Raw genomic sequence first — 19,929 nt, forward strand, 5'->3', positions numbered from 1 at the left:
TTTAGAAGTATGCTGTTTCATTTCCACATATTTGTAGATTTTCTCACCTTCCTCTTGTTGATTTCTAGTTTCATACCATTGTGTTCAGAGATGATGGCTGCCATGACTTCAATCTTCCTAAACTTGTTAAGACTTCCTCTGTATTTCTCATATGATCTAACCTGGAAAATGTTCCATGTAGACTTGAAAAGATGTATATTCTGCTGCTATTGGATGGGATGTTCTGTATATACCTGTTAAGTCCATTTGCGCTAACATGTGGTTCAATTCCAATATTTTGCCTTGCTGATTTTCTGTTTGGGTGATTCATCCATTGGTGATAGCGGGATTCCAAAGTTCCCAGCTATTATTGTATTGTTTTCTATTTTTCCTTTAAGACCTGTTAGTATTTGCTTAATATATCTCAATGTTTCGGTATTGGGAGCATATATACTTATGTTCTTCTTGAAGTACTGGCCTGTTTGTCATCATAAAATGACCTGCTTTATCTGACCACCCTTCTAGCTTTCCAGTCTATTTTGTCTGATATATATATATATATATGGCTATGCCTGCCTTCTTTTGGTTTCCATTTGCTTGGAAAAGTCTATCTGTGTCTTAGAGCAGAAACGAGTCTCCTATAGGTGGCATATAGTTGGATCTTGTTTTTTTAAATCTATCCAGCCATTCTGTGACTTCTGATTGGAAAATTCGATCTGTTTACATTTAGAGTGATTACTGATCTGTAAGGATTTACTACTGCCATTTTATGTTTTGCCTTCTGGTTATTTTGTCTCTCCCTTGTTTTCTTCCTTCTTTACCCTTGTAAGTTTGTGGTCCTCCAAGGTTTCCACAGTTTGCTTAGTGTCCCCCTTTTTTTAATGTTTTGTGTCTCTCTGCTCTGATGTTTGCTTTGTGGTTTACAAAAAACATCTCATAGGTAGAAGTCGTTTTTCTACTGATAGCAATTTATCTTTGTTCACCTATAAAGTTTCTATCCCTTTTACTCTTCCCTTTTTATATTTTTGATGTCACAAGATATCTTTTTTATGTTGTGATGTTGTGACCAAGTTATAGCAGCTATGTTTACTTGTAATGCTCTTTTTCCTTTAACCTTTGTACTTGTTTAATATACTATTCCAGAAACGTTAGTTTTTCTACTTATGACCTTAATCAGTATTTGTGTGCCTTCCTCTTTTCATTCCAGCTTGAAAAGCTCCTTTCAACATTTCTTGTAAGTTGTTTGGGGGTGGTAAACTCCCTTAGCTTCTGTTTGTCTGGGAAAGCCTTTATTTCACCTTTATATCCAAAGGATAACTTTGTCAGAGTATTCTCAGCTGGCAATTTGTATTTTTCAATACTTTATTTATTTATTTATTTTTTCCACTTGAGAGTAGTCCTTTATTAACTGGCCCGATTACAAAAATAATCATGGTAGATACCTTAGTTCATTCTTCGAATAAGCCTATTGATCTGGTCTTCTCTGTTGCCAGCATCTACACCTTCCACAAAATGGGTGGTCTTTTTCTTCATCCCCCCTCGTGGAGAGTATAATTTGAAGGGCCATAAAAAGTTGTTTGCCTCTTTGAAACGTTTTCCAACAGTATAGATCTCATGAATCAGATCCTCCATGCAGATGACGCCATATTTACCAAGAGATCGGGCAATCAATGTGTTATCTGTCAGGGCAATTCGCTTCTTGTTGATTTTGCCATAACCACGCTTGTAGATTAATTCATTCACTGACTTCAGGTTAGGGTACCCCCATGCTATATATGGTTCCACAATCCTTAACATGTTAACTGAAGCCTTGTTGAGCTTAACAAAGGTGCCATTAAAGATTTGACGAAGGCGAAGGAGCTGCAACACCTTTTGAACCTTTGGGCTCACACCATTGATGCCTCTGATCCTGATGACAAACGCCAACTTGGGTTCTGCAGGTACGTAGAAGTTGCCAGCTTTTCTCGCCATCCTCATCTTGGTCCGGTACATCTGTCTGTACTCCTTGTGGTAATGCTTGGCTTTCTCATAGATAAGCTTCCTCCTTGCCTTTCGAAGCATCTTTTGAGCAAACTTCTTCCTCAGACGCTTGATCTTCAGCTCTGCGAAATTCCTTCGCTTCTTTTTAAGGGTTTCTGGCATGGCAGGAACCTTCTTTTTCTTCTCCTCTGCACCCTCCATGGTTCCAGCCGGAAAAAGAGGAAGTCGGCGCATGCCTGTATTTTTCAATACTTTAAAGTGTCATTCCACTCTCTCCTGGCCTGTAGAGCTTCCACTGAAAAATATGCTGATATTGACAGAACTTCTTTTGTAGGTTACTGTTTTGTTCCCCCTAGTTTCCTTCAAAATAATTTATTACTGTCTTTTGACAGTTTTAATGTAATGTGTCTCAGAGAAGGTCTTTTTGCACTGAGATAAATAAAGTGGTCTGTTAGCTTCATAGACCAGAAAGAACCCAGTTCCTTCCCTGGGTTTGGGAAGTTCTCTATTACCTCTTTAAATATACTCTCTTCTCCTTTTGGGATACCCTCTAATCTTATGTTGGTTCTGCTAAAGGAGTCTGATAGTTTTCACAGGGTTTCTTCACTTTTTAAAAACCTTAGTTTTTGCTCCTCTTTTACGGGAACCATTTTTATATTCCTATCCTCAAGCTTGCTTATTCTCTCCTCCGTCTGCTCTATTTCCAATGCATTCTAGTGATTCCTCATCTCATGCATTGACTTCCTCAGTGCCAGAATGTTTGGTTTTTTAGAAGTTTAATCTCTTTGGTAAAGTACTCCTTCTTTTCATTAATTTTATTCTGGAGATCAGTGTATTAGCTCACTGAATTTCTTTATTATAGTATTTTAAATTCTTTATCAATTAGATTTAAATATTCCATGTCTTTAGGCTCAATTACTGTTCTTTTTGTGATACCATATTAACATGATTTTTCAGTGTATGATAAAAAGTGCTCTTTCTGCTGCATTTCAAATCATGGACAAAGGGAAGGCTTTCTTATTAGGGAAGGCTTTTTTTTACTTTGGTTCTAACAAGGTCGGTAATTTAAATAAAAAAAAAAAAAGGATGACCGCAGAGTTTGTGGAACTGTGTTTAGTACTTGGGGCAACCACAGCCTGATAGGTGATCCTTAAGTGGGGGTGGAGGATCCAGGGGTCCATGGGTGATCCTCTTGCCAGAACCCTGGGGCAGAGAGCAGGACACACATTCCTTCAGTTCTCTGAGCCTTCTTCCCTTTTCCTTTCCCTTCTCTCAGTCAGTGCAATCTCTGCTCAGAGAGATCATCTGGCACAAACTGTCGGGTAAACCCCTAACTCACCACCTTTACCCTCTGCCTCTTCTGCTAGAAAAATCGTGTGGGTCCCCTGCTGCCCCTGCCACCACTTGCCTGGCTCCATGGCCTCCTCTGAGGTTCAAGCCACCCATTTTCAGATGGGTGTATGTGCTGAGTGTCCTATGCAGAGCTGCTTTCTCTGGGTTATAGATGTCTGATTAGTTTTAAAACAAAAGGAAGGGAAAAAAGAAACAACTCATGCTGCCACAACATGGACATCACCAAGACCTGTCCAACTTTTCTTCTTACTACCACTTTTCAAAAGGGCCATATGCCACTCAAACTATTTTTGTTCCTCTGTCCACAGTGCAGCTTTTCTAACCTATGCAGACTCAGATCATTTCTTCCGCTTGGAATGTACTTCCTATCCTTCTCTCAGAGCCCAACCCTTACCAGGCTCTGGCACACTTATTGCTAGTTATCCCACAGTTTAAACTGTCACTTGCTCTACGATGTCCCTAGCAAGGAAAAAACGAAGCAAAACTCCCTTTTGCAAACTCCCACATACTTCTTATCTTCCTTACGGCACCTAACACTATCTCATGTGGCAGCTAACTGCGTACCTCACTCATCTGTGAACAGCTCAATGGCAGTATTTGAGTTTCACCCAGTTTGTATTTTCTACAATGTCCTTCCCAGAGGAGGCATTTGCCCAAATGAACCATGATTTTGAAATAGGTGCTTTTGGTCTTCATTTCTAGCAAACTAGTCCCCAAATAATATCTCACTGATTTTTCACTTCATTCTCAATTAGAATCATTTACTTGAAAGCAGAACTAATATTTTCTCAGTGTATCAAAGTCAAGAATTTCCCCTTTGTAGCAAATAAGTTGACGGAAGGCACCAATAACTCAGTAATTATCATAATTACTAAAAGGTGTATACCTTAGGCAAGGAACACAAACCTTCCCTATCCAAATGAATCCAATGTATCTTTCCTAAATGTGGTAAAGACAAGCTAAGTTATTTTTTTAATGGCTTAAGGTTTGGAGAATAAAGGTCACTCATATAACAAACTAACTTTGCCATTTAAAAATAATATTTCAAGCTATGATTTCCTAAATTTTAAGATAGTAAAGGTAATTTAATAATGCTTACACTGGAAAAAACAATGGGGAGGATTTAAAGGAATAACTTCCCAAATTTCAAGTTGAAAACCAATATACCAACCTTCTTGTTTCCCTGAAATCACTTCTGCGTGAGAGTCAGAAAACAAGAAGTCAAAGTGCACGGGGATATCAGTCAGGAGGTCCTCCAGGATGGCTTTCTGCTGGCTGGAAGACAACCCCAAAATTGACACATCAAATGGAGCCTACATTTCTCTGTTTTAAAAAGAGAAAAAAAAAAAAACAACAACAACAAAACAAAAACTATGGCTCTGGTATGTCCTGTACAAAAACAGTAAATTTTAAAGCCAAAGTAATTCACTGACTAAAACTATTTTAGGAAGAAATCTCATGAGTTGTGTGAATTCTGTGATTCCCAGATATGAAACTACAATAACATAGAAAATCAGGGTTTTTTTTATATGACCACTTTATAGGTTATGGTTTACTGTTTACTTTATAGCTCACTATTTATAATCAAATACATGAGAAGATTTTTGGTGCATTCTAGCTAAGGGAATAGTTCAGGCTCTATTCCAAATTTGAACAAAGAATTTTTACTGTCTTCCTTTTGGTGATGATAATGAACGAGGAGGAAGGGAAGGAAAAGGGACAGGAGGGGAGGTGGGGAATACACCACCACCATGGCCCACCCCACTCTCTCCCCCACCCCCCACCTCCCCCACCCTCAGGGCCTGGCCTGCCCTGGCCCCACGTGGAGGATCACCTTTCAGGAAGAATTCTCATTCCAGCTGTGCAGAGGATGTAGAGAGGCGTCTCTTTGTGTTTTGCCCGTGGTACATGCTCTGCAGCAAAGTTCAAGAGTGGAGAAATGTAATCACTGACTTTCTCTGGAGAGGTAGCAAATTCTGAAATGCCTACAGAAAAGAGAGCACTGCTGTTAACAAGCAGATAATTAATATGTTATGTTTCTTCAATGGGGCATATTTGAGAGAAATTCTGGCTCTACACCACACTCCCCTAGTTTTTCCCTATCCCTCTAGCAACAACCTTCACAGCCTCTCTTCCTTACGTGGTGGTGGTACTAAATGTTCAGTCTTACCCTCTCTTCTCAGTCTCCAAGAAACTGAGACCTGATTGTGCAACTACTATGTGCCACACACTGGGATCGACAGCACATGAGCTCACAAGCCTGCCCTCCAGAACATGTTTCCACATTGTTCAGGCAAGCTCTCTCACTCCTTTGGCTGCCACCATCCCCTTTGTGTCTCAGTTCTCCAAATCTCACCAGTAACCACCAGATCATGTTCCCAACCTCCAGATCAGCATGTGGGAACTGTACCCTAGACATGGCCAGACGCTGGCCCTTACAGACCCCAAACTCAACACACACACATATATAAACCTGAATCGAACTTCCACTACAAATCTGCTCTTACTGCTTGTTACCTACCCTAGTGACCACCATCACTAGCCAGCCAGCAGCCCAAGCCAGGATTCTGGATAAATCCCTCTCCCTCTCCCAATATGTGTTCTGGGTGTCCCTGATCACATCTCCCTGGTTCCTCTCACATTATTTCATTTCTCCTCATCTCTTCTGGCAGCCTGATGCAACACAGGCTCTGCTCCAGTCTTCATGATCTCTTGATCATTCCCTATGCAAAGAGTATCTTCCTGACTTCAAATTTCAAAAGTCCCCAAATTTCTCATCTCACAGATTAGGAAACTCTGGATCCAGAAAAAGGTTTAAGTGATTTGTCGGAGCAGTCAGCAGAAAACAGACTAAAAGACAGATTTTTTTTTTAACTCCACCTACAATGCTGTTTCAACAGACACCAAGCCCCAACTGATTCAGAATCTATTCAGTAAGGAAATTTCTAGAGCTCTGCTGAAATGCTATACATGAGAGTCCCTGCTTCAGGACCAAGAAGAGCTATAAAAAGGTACTTGAATTTCTACTTCAAATACTTTCTGTAGCATCAGAAAGAACCATGTTAAGCCTATGATGTCCCAAAGGACAACTGCAAGGCATGACAGGTTTTATCTTATTTCAGGTGAGCAGTTTGGCCACTGATGGAACCTGATATGTGAAACTAGATGAAATGCACTGTTCTTTATAGAGCTTTATTTTTCAATCCTCTGGTGAATTTTTTATTTGATCAACATTACTTTAACCCTGAATATGTTTCTAGATTAGGAATACATCAAAATTCAAGGAATGGAATAAAAGAAAAGTTAAAATTCACAATCATTCATTAAGAGGTAGAGAAAAAAATGATCATTGTTCATGGAAATTTACTTTGATATTAAAATAATGCTTATGTGAGAGACTCCGATTAAATCCTCTCCCTTTAACCTAAGAAACAAGGTAGAGGTTTTGGATTTGGGGATAATATGCTGGTGCCCAGATGCCAAAATATCAAAGAACAATCACCTTATTAAGGGTTGCCTGAAGAAGGAAGTGGGGCCTAAATTATTCAGTGAAGAATGGGGGGGGCTCTCAAAGAACCCACGGTCAATGCCATTACGAGGAATGTCATTTGAGTCAACTTATAAGTCAATGTCATTTATGAGGAAGGGTATTTTATCGTTAAAACTGAACTTCCTTTACATTTACGTATTTGAAATAGGAGAGAATAAGCTAAGATGATTATTTTTTATCAACATTCTCTAATATTTTATAAGACAAATTCCTGGGATTGTTTGGGTTTAATATTTTACTATTTAACACACTAGCAAGATGAAATAAAAGTGCTGAATCTCTATTAAGATCTGTGGTCCAGTGTTTTACTTTTTTAAGTTTATTTTATTGTTTCAGTAATCTCCACATCCAACATGGGGTAAGCGGAGATCAAGAGTCACATGCTCTTCCAAATAAGCCAGCCAAAACCCCCTGTGGTGCACTGTTTAAATCAGTGATTATCAACTATCAAGACATAAAATGCCTATTGCAAGGTACTCCTGGACACCTTTCATTCCTAATACTTCTGATAGAAGGGCAATGGAAACTATACATACAGAAACAAGTTGAGAATGACAGATTTTAATTATTTAATGGAAAAGGCAAATCCCAATTTTTACACAACACACTGACTTAGACACTGTGATATCTTTAAAAACTGGACATAACAACATTGGCTCTTCTAAGTTCTACAGTCACTCTTACTAAATAATCTAGATGATCAGAAATACATTGGGGGGGCACTGGGGCACATGGGTCAGTTGGTTAAGTGTATGACTCTTGGTTTGGGCTCAGGTCATGATCTCAGGGCTCCTCTGCACTCAGCACAGTCTGCTTGAGATTCTTTCTTGCCCTTTGCCCCTACCCCCACCTGCACTAGCACGAGCTCTCCTCTTTCTAATAAATAAATAAGTAAAATATAATCTTAAAAAAAAAAAAAAGGGCGCCTGGGTGGCTCAGTGGATTAAGCCGCTGCCTTCAGCTCAGGTCATGATCTCAGGGTCCTGGGATCAAGTCCGGCATCGGGCTCTCTGCTCAGCAGGGAGCCTGCTTCCTCCTCTCTCTCTCTCTGCTTGCCTCTCTGCCTACTTGTGATTTCTCTCTGTCAAATAAATAAATAAAATCTTTAAAAAAAAAAAAAGGAAATACCTTGGGGCACTTTTTTTTTTTTTTTAAGATTTTTATTTATTTATTTGACAGAGATCACAGGTAGACAGAGAGGCAGGCAGAGAGAGAGGAGGAAGCAGGCTCCCCGCTGAGCAGAGAGTCTGAGGCGGGGCTCAGATCCCAGCACCCTGGGATCATGACCTGAGCTGAAGGCAGAGGCTTTAACCCACTGAGCCACCCAGGTGCCCCCACATTGGGGCACTTTTTAAAAATGAGGGGGAAAAAAGAGAAATATGTACCAATGTATGTATTAGACTACAGATATCCATGAGTTATCTGAAATTACCCTGTTTTCAGGGATAGCAACCGATGACCACCAAATAGAAAAAAAAAATCCCTCCATAATTAATGTCAACTAGCAAAAGCCTGAGTAGACACATGAGTAAGGCACTGTGATAAATGCTGTGGGAGACACAAGAAAGACATGGTTTTGTATATTTTATCACGGAGTAGTCACCTCATGTGGGATAGACAGAAGAGGGGAAAGAAAGTGAAACAATCAGGTCCTGGCGTGAGCTTTGAACCAGAGTGATGACTTATGGGGAGAGGAGAGAAGGACATGAAAGACCTCACAGAGAATAAAGGACAGAACCTGGTTACCAATCAGATATTTATCTTTTACATACCGGGTTTTATTTTCATAACCACTGGCTTTCGGTTTTTATCCCTCATTTGTCTGATATCCAAAAGATCATGAGGATTGCCATTGTGCCTTGGCCAGCAATAGACGAATATTCGAGACCCACTGCTACCACAGTCCACCACGATACCGTAGTTCACATTGGGGTTATTGGTGTCTGTAGCTTCAATGTCAGTAACTCGTGCCAAGTACCTTGTTCAGAAAAATGAACATATGCTTTTACTGAAACAGAGACTATCATCCTGAATCCGAACGCAACAAATACAATAAACAAACACCAAGTCCATGAATTCTGAGCTGATCCATCATCACATTTTTACAACGGGGCCAAACGATTAAAGAGTCAAAACAGAACCCAGTGATAGTGATAAAGATAATCTAAACCAGATACACAGTCATTACTCCTTTTAGGAAGTTCAAACAAGTTCTGAGAACCAAAACTATTCCCAAACTATTGACATTAACTGAAAAATCAGCTTAGAAGATATCACAGGAGAAGCTTATGTTTAAATCCTCTTACTATGTGGATTTGGTGGTTAATGATTAAACAGCTTCCGACAGTTTAATTTTTCCTGCCACACTGTATTCTCTACAGATTCTGTTTCCTGCAGCCACATGCTCCTTCAATTCCAACCTAATCCCCAAAGTCCTGAAGCTGTAACATGAAGCATCCCATCTAGAAATGTTTTCTTCTCTTACCTGTGAAACTTCTTGTCTCTGGATAGTCGCCCATACTTATTTCGGATTATAACAACAGAAAAGTATAAAAGTGAAACAGCGGCAGCTAGGACGCTAATAACAATAATCTGGCGTAAATTGGTATTCAGAATTCGAGGGCACCCCACTGGAGAGATGCTAAAATGCCAGGAAGCAGGAAAAAGACAGGAGATGCCGATCCTAAAATTAAACAAACAAACAAACAAACAAACAAACAAAAATAACAACCAACAACCAGATTTTAAAGCAATCTGCTCCGAAGAGGTCTCACCTTACCGAAACTTATCTCAAGGTTAACATTTGGGTCAAGCCACCCGTTTTCCCGCTGGGAGGTATCTGTACACCAGCACCTTCCCTGTTGCTATTTTGCTATTTTACTCATTATTATAAAACTACATGAATGAAAATTACACCCTGATGGTAATCACATTTCTGTGTTTTTCCACCTTTCTTGACAATATTGTGTAGATTATTTGTTCCCTGCTTTGTTTCAAAAACAAACAAACATAAAAATCAGAGACAAGTAGAAGTTCAATACCATAAATATATAAATCTACAATGAACGCAGGTTTAAGGATAATGAAACCAAAAAACAACTCAAAACAAGGAAATGCATGTAACAAGACAGACCTATAAAGGTGGCCTGGGGGCCAAAACCTTTTGCATTAGATTAGAAACATATAAATAGATCAGGAGGAGGAAGATTTTCTTAACACTGAATCCCAAGGCAAATTTCTCCCTGATGACTGAGTGACAAAATGGGAGAAAAAACAATATCTTTAACAATATCTGCATAATACAGTCAATAAATGAGTTTTGTATGTCCTGTGTTTTTAAATTATTTCTGAGCCATTTTTGCAAATAAACACTTTTCTTCTCTGTGTATGTCAGGAATAAGTGATGATTATTAGGCTGAAGAAAAGCTTGCTACTTTTAGGATAAATGTTTTGTGGTTAATTTCTATACTCTTCCCTTTAAAGAGTGCTTCCTAGACTAAAATAAGTCGCAGAAGGGGGAGCCATCCTGCTAACCCAATGGTACTCCACCTGCAGTGTCCAGTCTCCATGTGGGTCCTTGGGCTACTCCACAGAGTGCGCCATCCCCTGCCCACTCCTCCGAGGCTTCCGGATAGTTAACCCGTGCTTAGTACAACCCCTCACAGATTCCAACACACCTGCCCTTCACAGTAAGTTACCCCAACCCCTGCAGAATCCACCTGGCATGACCACTCTCTATATAACAGGTGCCCCAGGGCAGCCTGGAAGATCAGAGCTGTGAAAGAGAAGTGTAGCATAACTTTGAACACTTCTCACTTGCAATTTAGTTTTTTGTTTTTTTTTTTTTTCCTTTCAAGATCTGTCTCTGTGACACCAGAGGCTCGGGTTTTACAAGTACTAGTGATGAGATGCCATCACTTACCTCCCCATGCTGATGGGTCCGAAGCCAGGTGATGTTCTAGGAGTCAGTCTTCATACACCATTACAGAAATAATGGGGTCCTCCCGGACTTAGAGACCTCCTGTTACAGAAAGTGAGAAAAGTCACAAAGATGGCACTATCCAAGAAGACATCTATGTTCTTTTACCAAGTATGGGTTTAAATCCAACCACACATAATCTGGTACACGAATCTTGCACTGAAGCTGTTGGAAGGGCCTATTCTGAGCACCCTACTTGTAAGTCAATTTCATGCTGTCAGGGATGTAGGCCTAAATCAAGAGATGGCAACAATCTGGCACTAGTTAGTGCTCTCTACCTAAAAGCCAATCAGTGACCCCAAAATACCAGCTCATCAAATAGGTACTGAATTAAGGAAGACTCAGGGTGGCACCAGGCAGTAGGTGGTAGGTAGAATGCTTCACTGAAAGGGAATCTGAAATAGGGACTCCTAGAAGAGAGATCAGCTTACGCACAAGGTACCACACAAGGTCCTATGCTCCTAATCCGCTCTGGTGCTTCCCCCCCCCCCCCCCCCCCCCCCCCCCGCCTTATACTCCTCCAGCCCCCAGGCTCCAGCTCGCAGAGAAAACAAGGGCTAGCAGGGGCTGGCAGCCAGGTCCTCCTTCTGACCTACTGGATCCATTCCTTGGTTTTGTGGCTTTATCTCTTCCAGGCCTCTCAAGACAGCCATCTCCCCTTTCCCGCTTCCTCCTTCCTAAAGGCCTGTCTGCTTCACTGTGTCCTGGATTTCTTCCTGGCTTGGCTCCCTTCTCCCCCAACTCTGAGCTCTGCTCCTGCTCAACCTCATTGACGGCTTCAGTCTGCAGATCACTCAAAAACTTCTTTTACCATCCCCGGCTTCTCTTCCAAGCTACAGCTACAGAGATCTTCAAGCACTTACTGATACCTCCAGCTGCACACGGCACCTGCCCATGAAAAACAGTTCTAAAACCCACGCTCGTGCTGCCATCCTCACTCCCTTCTCCCTTAACCTGCTCCGCCCTGCAGTCGCAGTCTCAATTCCTCCAAGCTGCTTAAACCAGAAAACAAGGGAGTCAGGCCTGACCCCTTGTTCTCCTTCACCTTCCACAGCCAGTTTCTAGCAGATTCCACCTTTTATTTTATTTATTTATTTATTTATTTATTTATCCTCCTTCCTTTTTTTTTAAACCTCACTTCATCTAAAATCTGATCCTTTTCTCACCTCTTGCCCAGACTAACAAGGTAGTCTCCTCCCTGTAGTGTCAACCCAGTGGTTCTCCAATCCTTCATCCAAGACCTCTAGGCACAGATTCTTCAGCAGAAGTTGATACTCACCGCGTCCCTGCTCAGGCCTATGATCCCGTTACTCTCATGCTTGAACCTCCAGTGGTTCTCACTGCTCTTAGAGTAGGTGCTGAAGGTTCTACTCTGACTCCACATGACTTCGCCACCTGTCACTCCTCTGATCTCATCGTCTGCTCTCCCTTTTCATTCCACACCAGCCATTCTGGTGTCCTGGCCTCTGAACATGCTGCTTCCTCTGCTTAGAAATCATCTGACTCACTTTCTCACTGCCCCCAGGTCTTCACTCAGTGTCACTTTCTCAGTGAGGCCTTTCCTGATCACCCAACCCATCTATCAAGTTGTCTTCTCCACCCACCTCTTTTATTTTTTCCCTAAGCTTTTACTTATTAAATAGTTATATAGAGTTTATTAAGTGCTGGGCCCTGCTTACTTACAAATCTTAATTTATTCCTCTTAATGACCCACAAGGTAGGCACTATTTATATAACACTTTATAGGAGAGGCAGAGAGGCTAAGTAACTTGCCCAAGGTCATGCAGCTAACAGAAGATGATTATATACTAAAAAGCTGAGATTCCAGCATGAGAACCCCACTCTCATCCTTGTCTCTAACATAGCGTGTGCACGTTTGTTTGCATTTCTCTTGCTCATGGGTTAAGTTCCACAACAGGCCAGATTTTTGTTGGCTTGACTGTCTGCTGCATTCCCAGTACCAAAAAACCCCAGGAAAGTGCCTGTCAAAAAGTTGGCTGGGACCCAAAAAAGGTTAAGAACTTACACACTAGAGTGATCTTTCCAAAACAACTGGGAATCCTGACACCTCCCAAACTTTTTTTCTTCCATCCTTCCTTCCTTTTTTTTTTTTTTAAAAAGACTTTATTTATTTATTTGGAAGGGAGAGAGAGAAAGAGAAAGCACGCATGAACAAGGGGAGGTGCAGAGGGAGAGGGACTAGCAGACTGCACTGACGTGGGGCTCAATCTCACAACTCTGAGATCATAACTTGGGCTGTAATCAAGTCAGATGCTTAACTGAGCCACCCAAGTGCTCCATTTTCTTCCCCACCTCTTTTCTCTCCCCCTCAGGAAGAAGTCCTAACTCCTTAGGATGGTAAAGGAGAGCTCTCCCAGTCTAGTCTTGTGCCTTTCAATAGGGTAGCCATTGCCATGTATGGCTATTTACAGTAATTAAGACAAAAAATGCGGTTACTGAGCTGCAACTGCCACATTTCAAGTGCTCAAGAGGCACATGCAGCTTCTGCATTAGACAGCACTGATCTTGCCCCTGTCTTTCTAGTCCTATCCTGACAGACTAGACAGGTATGTACCCTCTGCTTTAGCCATACTAAACACAAGCAGCGAGTTACTGAAATGCCCCACATTCCTCCGCCTTTTTAGAATGCCTCTCTCAGGTCCGTCTGTTGGTGTTCCCATGTACAATTTGCGACACAAGTCAGGCCTGATTCCTCTGTGAAGGCGTCCCCAGTCCTCATATCCCCAGAGCATTTGCTCAACACATTAGTGGCCTATTGTAATATACTTGAGGTTGACTTTCTCATTACATGGCAAGCCTCTCATTGGCAGCAGCAGCCTCTTATTCTTCTGTTTTCCCAGGGACCAGTACCTGTCACACAAGTGTTGTCTGCTTCCTGGATAGCTGGGAATGGGATAAGTAAAGATGAACCAGGTATGGACCCAGCCCTGAAATAATTTATAACGCAGTAGAGGGGATAAAACACACACACATACACACACATAGATATTAGAGTAAAAAGTATTAATAATGCCCACTTGACAAAACAGGAAAAATCACTTTAATTCATTCAGGTTTCAATATGGTAACCATATCATACCATGTACCCAAAACTTGGGACAAACAATATTTGTGATTTAAAAGTTTACACAAAAAAGAAAAAAAAAAGGTCAATTCCTGAGCTGTTTAAATGAATTTTAATGTGGTTTTATAAAGCAGCTATCTTTTAGCATTTGAATTTGGTGAGATTACTACATCACAATTTTTATGAGAATTCCAATGGTTCAAAATTTTAAATGTTAAAAATACACATAAAAATGTAAGATGAAAATGTACCCAACTCAGAATGAATAAGTTTTTTCTACAATTGACATCAATGTCTCAATCCATAAATGCAAGAAAACAGACCATATGAGTTTAAGACTTCTGCATGTTTTTAAGCAAATCCCTTCCCAAAGGCTTGGGAAAATTACTTGAAATACATAACAAAAGGTAAACATCCCTGACATATAAAATGTTCTTGTAAATAAATAAGAGAAACACTGAAATAGAAAAATGCACAAGGATAATTGGAAATTAACCAAATAAGCAAATAACCTTCAACCGATCGCTCCAGTTTCCAGCATCAAATCCTCTTCTGGATGTATCAAGAAAGTCTATCTTAAAAACCATGACATGGGAATTCGAATCTGAACATTTTAAAAAATTGATAATTATGTGATAGCTGAACTAAGAACAAAAGAAAAGAACGTTTTAGTTAACAGCTTAAAGTCAAGTTACTAGGGGGGAAAAGACCTTTAATGATTCAATGATGCGAACTTGGAGGGAATACGGAGGGCACAGAGGATTAACAAACCTGACTCCAGATTTCAAGGACTGTGCAGACTGGTTATAAAGAAAATTGTAATATCCATAAAATAATCAAGAAGATAACAGAAGGCAATGTTAAATTATCTGGACTCCTATTGTAACAGTTCAGAGAAGAGCACAATGAAGGCTGAGGAACAGGAAAAGATTCTTGGGGGTGCAAGCTCCACTTTCAGTGGAAGAAGGGAAAAGAGAACACATTTCAGGCAAGCTGCACTGTTTAGAATGATCATAGCAAACTTGGTAAATGTTATTTAATCTACTGTTTGTCTTAGAACTTTTTTTGAGATACGTGAGGATTTTAACAAAAAGGATAAATAGATATTTTTGTAAGTGACACAATCTGTGTTTAAAGAGAGAAGAAAATAGGACAGCTTATAAACTGCTGAAGTAATTACTTTTATTTAGGACAAAAAGTATGACTATTACCCAGCAGTCAGCAATATGGTAATTTGATCTCAAAATGCAAACTCCAATTGTATTTGTGGCTAAGAATCTTGGCACCAGAGTTTAGGAAGGCAAACTATAATATTAATAAAACTGCCATCTTTTTAAAAGGCCTAAACTGTGTTAGACCTACCACCAGCGAGATGGACAGACTCATGATTTCAGCTAGTGGGGAGGCCCTCCTTCGCTGAACATTCTCTAGTAGAGGGAAGTCCATAGGGTCATGGTTAAATGTGTCAGTTTCTCACTGTTAGTCCTAAAGAAAACAGTGAAAACAGTATCAATCAACTGCAAAGTGAAAGGGCTCTTCTGGTGAAAAATGCAGCATACAATGAGACAGACATTAGCATATTCTCAAATCACAAGAAAACACAATCATAGACAAACCAGACTCTGGGAGACCTAGACCTCTGAGTAAGAAAAGGTAAGATGACACGAAGAAAAGAATGATATAAATACCACAGGATTACAAGAGGACCTTGAACAATCAAAGGGGCCCACAAATACTTAGGCAGAACTTTATAAAGAAACAACTGTGGTGGGGGGAACCCGGATGGTTCAGTTGGTTAAGCGTCTGCCTTTGGTTTAAGTTATGATCCCAGGATCCCTGCTCAGCGGGGAGCCTGCTTCTCCCTCTCCCTACTGCTCCCCCTGCTTCTGTTCTCTGTCAAATAAATAAAACAAAATCTTAAAAAACAAGAAAAAGAACAGGGTTATTTTTCTGAACCCTGTCAGGGTACCTGGGTGGCTCAGTAGTTTGAGTATTCAAGTCTTGGTTCGGGCTAAGGTCATGATCTCATGAGTGGCGGGATGGAGCCCTGCAGCGGGCTTCATGTTTGGTGGGGTCTGCTGGAGATTCTCTCATTCTGCCCCTCCCCTATTCACAAGCACATGTGTTTCTCTCCCTCTCTCTCACTCATAAATAAATCTTAAAAAGAAAAAGAAAAAGAAACAAATGCCTTGGAAGAGTGAGTCCAGGATGTCGTGTCTCACTAGGTTGTGGGGAAAGACATCAAAATAACTAATTCATTCTTTGTTTCGAGAAGAATGCACATAGTTGCATTTATGATCTACATTTTCTCCAATATTTATTTTTAAAAATTCTATTTTTCAATAACAAGTCCTAATTAAACCTTTTCCTACCTCTCACTACTCATTTGCAAAATTCTGGTCCCTATTTTAAATCACCTCTGCAATTTCTGATATCTGGAATTTCCTCAAGTTCCTATTCCACATCCTAGCTTACTGACATCCTGTTACTACAACTTCTTTAGTCCAAATCTGGGGTCACAATCTTTTGGCAGAAACTAAGACCACCTTCCAAATTTTCTGGGCCCAAGAGGGATATCACTACTGACCAGGGTCACCTGGTTCTTAACCTTGAATCCTAATTATCTGTGTGTCTACATATTATATCATTCATTAGGTCCTGTCAAGTCTTTTTCAAACACACATCTGTACCAGTTAGTTTACACATCTAAAATCACCACAGCAGACATCACTACCTCAAGACAGACTCTAGGCAGATCATCTAGCTTTTGCCTTTACTCTGAAGGCCACACTTCAGAAACACCTGTGTAAAATGCTGCCTTCAAAATATCATCAGCTTAAGAAACTTCTGGAGCCCATGGGTCAACACTAACTTTCCTGTGTGGCATCTGAAATCTTAACATCCAACTACTGGTCCCATCTAATTTTATGAACTTCTCTCCTTAGCCCCAAATAACATCTCTCTGCTGTAGTGAGGTGGGTCTCTTGTTGCCCACATATACTCTTCTAATTCTTGCCTCTAGCCTTTACTAATCTTACTTCTCCCAGCATGTCCTACTCTCAGTATTACACTTCTTTCAAAGAACTGGTCCAATATTTTTCTTTGACAAGATTTAACCTGTTTTACTTTCTAATGTTTTCCCACATTCTGAATCTTCTCTTTATTCAAGTGTAGTTTGTTTTATTTATTTTAGTAGGTTTTGTGCCCAGCATGGGGCTTAAACTGCTGACCCCGAGATCAAGAGTCACATGCTCTACTGACTTGAGTCAGCCAGGTGCCCCAAGTGTAGTTTATTTTAAATAAACATGCTGAATAAATATGTACAGAATATAAATCCTTAGATCACCTTTTTTTCCCCTTCTTTCTAGATTATAGACACAGGACTTGAGGTCAGGCCTTCCTATTCCTGAAAGAATGTAAATCACAGATTACAATATGTAACAGACACAAGTGATCAATGTTAAGGTAAACAATAAACCACTTATGTACTCCATTCTAAAATTGTGCTAATGTGTCAAACGGAATAAACCTAACACAAAGACAAGATAACATCAACTACAAAATAACACAAAGAATATAATTCTTTTAAGCCTCCAAGGTTGGAAAAATTTCATTATACAAAGCTTGACAGGTTTGTGTATGCTGTCCTGTGAAATCAAACTAGGGATCTCTAATTTAGAATTCTTTTTTTTTTTTTTTAAAGATTTTATTTATTTATTTGTGAGAGAGAGAGAGTGAGAGCGAGCACAGGCAGACAGAGCGGAAGGCAGAGTCAGAGGGAGAAGCAGGCTCCCTGCGGAGCAAGGAGCCCATATGGGACTCGATCCCAGGATGCTGGGATCATGACCTGAGCCGAAGGCAGCTGCTTAACCAACTGGGCCACCCAGGCGTCCCTCTAATTTAGAATTCTTTAGTAATTCTAAATTATCTTAGTTTATCTTCTAGCATTGAAGTTCCAGAACTGTAAATCACCTCTTTTCTTCCCTAATCGTGATAAATGCTCTCTGAAAATGCTCTGCACCAGTGTTCATCTAACTAGGGTCTCCACGCATTATTCAAGTTTGAGAAACTGCTCTATCACTTTATTGCCCTAATAGTTCCGTTCTTCCAAGGAGCAGTCTAAAGCATAAAACTTAGTAAAAGCAAAGCAAAGCAAAACCAAGGCTGAAAAGTACCAATGTCAGGGACAAGGCGGCAGGCAAGAAGCAGTCGGTGCAGCATCCCCTCTCCGAGGCCAGGTCCTCCCCAGTGGGGGCCAGATCCGCCCACACTGCGTGTGAGAGAGGGAAAACCCAGCGTGGTCATTGGAGCAGGTGCGACAGCACCAGGCCAGTTTCTCTCGCCAGGGGTTGGGGGAGAGCACCTGCCACCCGGGGTCACGGAGGCTGACCGCCCGGGCGCCCGGATGTGGCCGCGCAGCTCGGGCGGCGAGGGACGGCGCGGACACCGGGGTGACCGCCAGCAGGCGCGGGGAGGGCTCCCCGGGACACGGGTTCGTCCGCGGCCCTCGCCGCCCCGCCGGGCCCCACACTTCAACCGTCCCAGCTCTGCCGGCCGCTTCCCCGCCCTCCTCTCGTCCGTGCCTGTAAGGCTGCCTCACCTGCTCGGCAGCACCCCTTCGGCGTCTGGCGCTCCCGGCAGCGGGAAACTGTGAGCGGAGGGCATCCCGGCCACCGCAGCGCGGTGGTGGCAGCGGCGACACGGTACCGGCTTCCTGGAGGCTGCGCTCCTTTCCCGGAGCCGCGCCGCCGCCCCGCCGCCCCTGCGCTGGCCCGTGCGCGTCACCGCCGGCGCAGGGAGCGCGCACGTCCGGAGGGGGCGGGTGGAGAGCGGCGCTGGGGGCGGGGCCTGAGCCGGGCTGAGTGGTGTGGAGTGCGGAGCGGTGGGTGAGCGCGGAAAGTGACAGTGGTATTACAGAAGTAACGGGTGGTGTGGCTTGGTTACCGCCAGTCGCCGCTGGTCTGTCGCAATGTATTGCGATACCGCGGTTATCTTTCCTTGTGCTCCCAAGGATTATGGAAAATAATGCTTGAAAACCTACGCATTTTTGCTAAACTATGGGCGTGTTTATAACTTGACCACTAGCTATCCGTGTTGGTTTTTAAAAGTTTTTATTTAAGTTCTAGTTAACATACAGTGCACAGTGATGGAAACAATCAACAAAACTAAAAGGCAACCTACAGAATGAGATAAGATATTTGCAAATGACGTATCTGATAAAGGGTCAGTATCCGAAATATATGAAGAACTTATAAAGCTCGACACCAAAAAACGAATAATCCAGTTTTAAAAAGGCAGAAGAAATGAATAGACATTTCTTTTTGAAGAAGAAGAAGACATACATCTAGCTAACAGACACATGAAAAGATGCTCAACATTTCACTCATCATCTGGGAAATATAAGTCAAAACTACAATGAGATACCACCTCACACCTGTCAGGATGACTAAAATCAACAGCACAAGAAACAACAGGTGTTGGCAAGGATGTGGGGAAACCTTCATGCACTGTTGGTGGGAATGCAAAGTGGGGCAGCCACTCTGGAAAACAGTGTGGAGGTTTCTTAAAACCTTAAAAATAGAACTGTTCTGATCCAGCAATGACACTAGAAGGTATTTACTCAAAGAATAAAAAAATTGAATTCCAGGGGATACACCTACCCCGATGTTTATAGGAACAATGTTTACAATAGCTGAACTATGGAAACAGCCCAAATAAATGGATAAAGAAGATGTGGTGTGTGTGTGTGTGTGTGTAATATATATATAATGGAATATTACTCAGCCATAAAAAAGAATGAAATCTTGCCCCTTGCAATGAGTTGGATGGAACTAGAGAGTAGAGTATTATGGTAAGCAAAATAAGTAGCTATTCCTGTTTTACATGTGGGGAGGCTTAGGCTCAAACCATCCAGTGACTCTGTCAGATCCACATAATTAGTAAGAGCTAGGATTTCATCCTTGCCAAAAGCATCCTCTGGAGGAGACAGACTGCCTCCCCCCA

The 19,929-nt window shown here is 41.5% G+C and overlaps 2 protein-coding genes across 3 annotated transcripts in view; both read right to left on the bottom strand.

Annotated features, from left to right (window-relative positions):
• The window catches only part of ENTPD4 (ectonucleoside triphosphate diphosphohydrolase 4), a 37,445-nt gene extending 18,740 nt beyond the window's left edge, over window positions 1-18,705 (bottom strand). For both annotated transcript variants that reach the window (XM_059371885.1, XM_059371874.1), the window contains exons 1-6: window positions 18,527-18,705; window positions 10,785-10,883; window positions 9,348-9,545; window positions 8,635-8,840; window positions 5,147-5,297; window positions 4,484-4,587 (exon numbers count right to left, since the gene is read on the bottom strand). In XM_059371885.1, coding sequence (XP_059227868.1) covers window positions 4,484-4,587; window positions 5,147-5,297; window positions 8,635-8,840; window positions 9,348-9,545; window positions 10,785-10,792 — 667 coding nt within the window. In that variant the 5' untranslated portion in view covers window positions 10,793-10,883; window positions 18,527-18,705. The remainder of the gene's footprint in view (window positions 1-4,483; window positions 4,588-5,146; window positions 5,298-8,634; window positions 8,841-9,347; window positions 9,546-10,784; window positions 10,884-18,526) is intronic.
• On the bottom strand, window positions 1,367-2,184 carry LOC132013385 (large ribosomal subunit protein uL30-like). The gene has a single exon (XM_059393049.1). It carries the CDS (start codon window positions 2,158-2,160, stop codon window positions 1,423-1,425), a length of 738 nt encoding a protein of 245 aa, XP_059249032.1. The 5' UTR covers window positions 2,161-2,184; the 3' UTR covers window positions 1,367-1,422.
• Window positions 18,706-19,929: the final 1,224 nt, after the last annotated feature.

This window comes from Mustela nigripes, chromosome 1 (assembly GCF_022355385.1).
Source record: "Mustela nigripes isolate SB6536 chromosome 1, MUSNIG.SB6536, whole genome shotgun sequence".
Taxonomy (NCBI): domain Eukaryota; kingdom Metazoa; phylum Chordata; class Mammalia; order Carnivora; family Mustelidae; genus Mustela; species Mustela nigripes.

What these genes read in the sequence shown, in the direction of transcription:
- LOC132013385 (XM_059393049.1), bottom strand. Translation starts at nt 2,160, where the DNA reads ATGGAGGGTGCAGAGGAGAAGAAAAAGAAGGTTCCTGCCATGCCAGAA.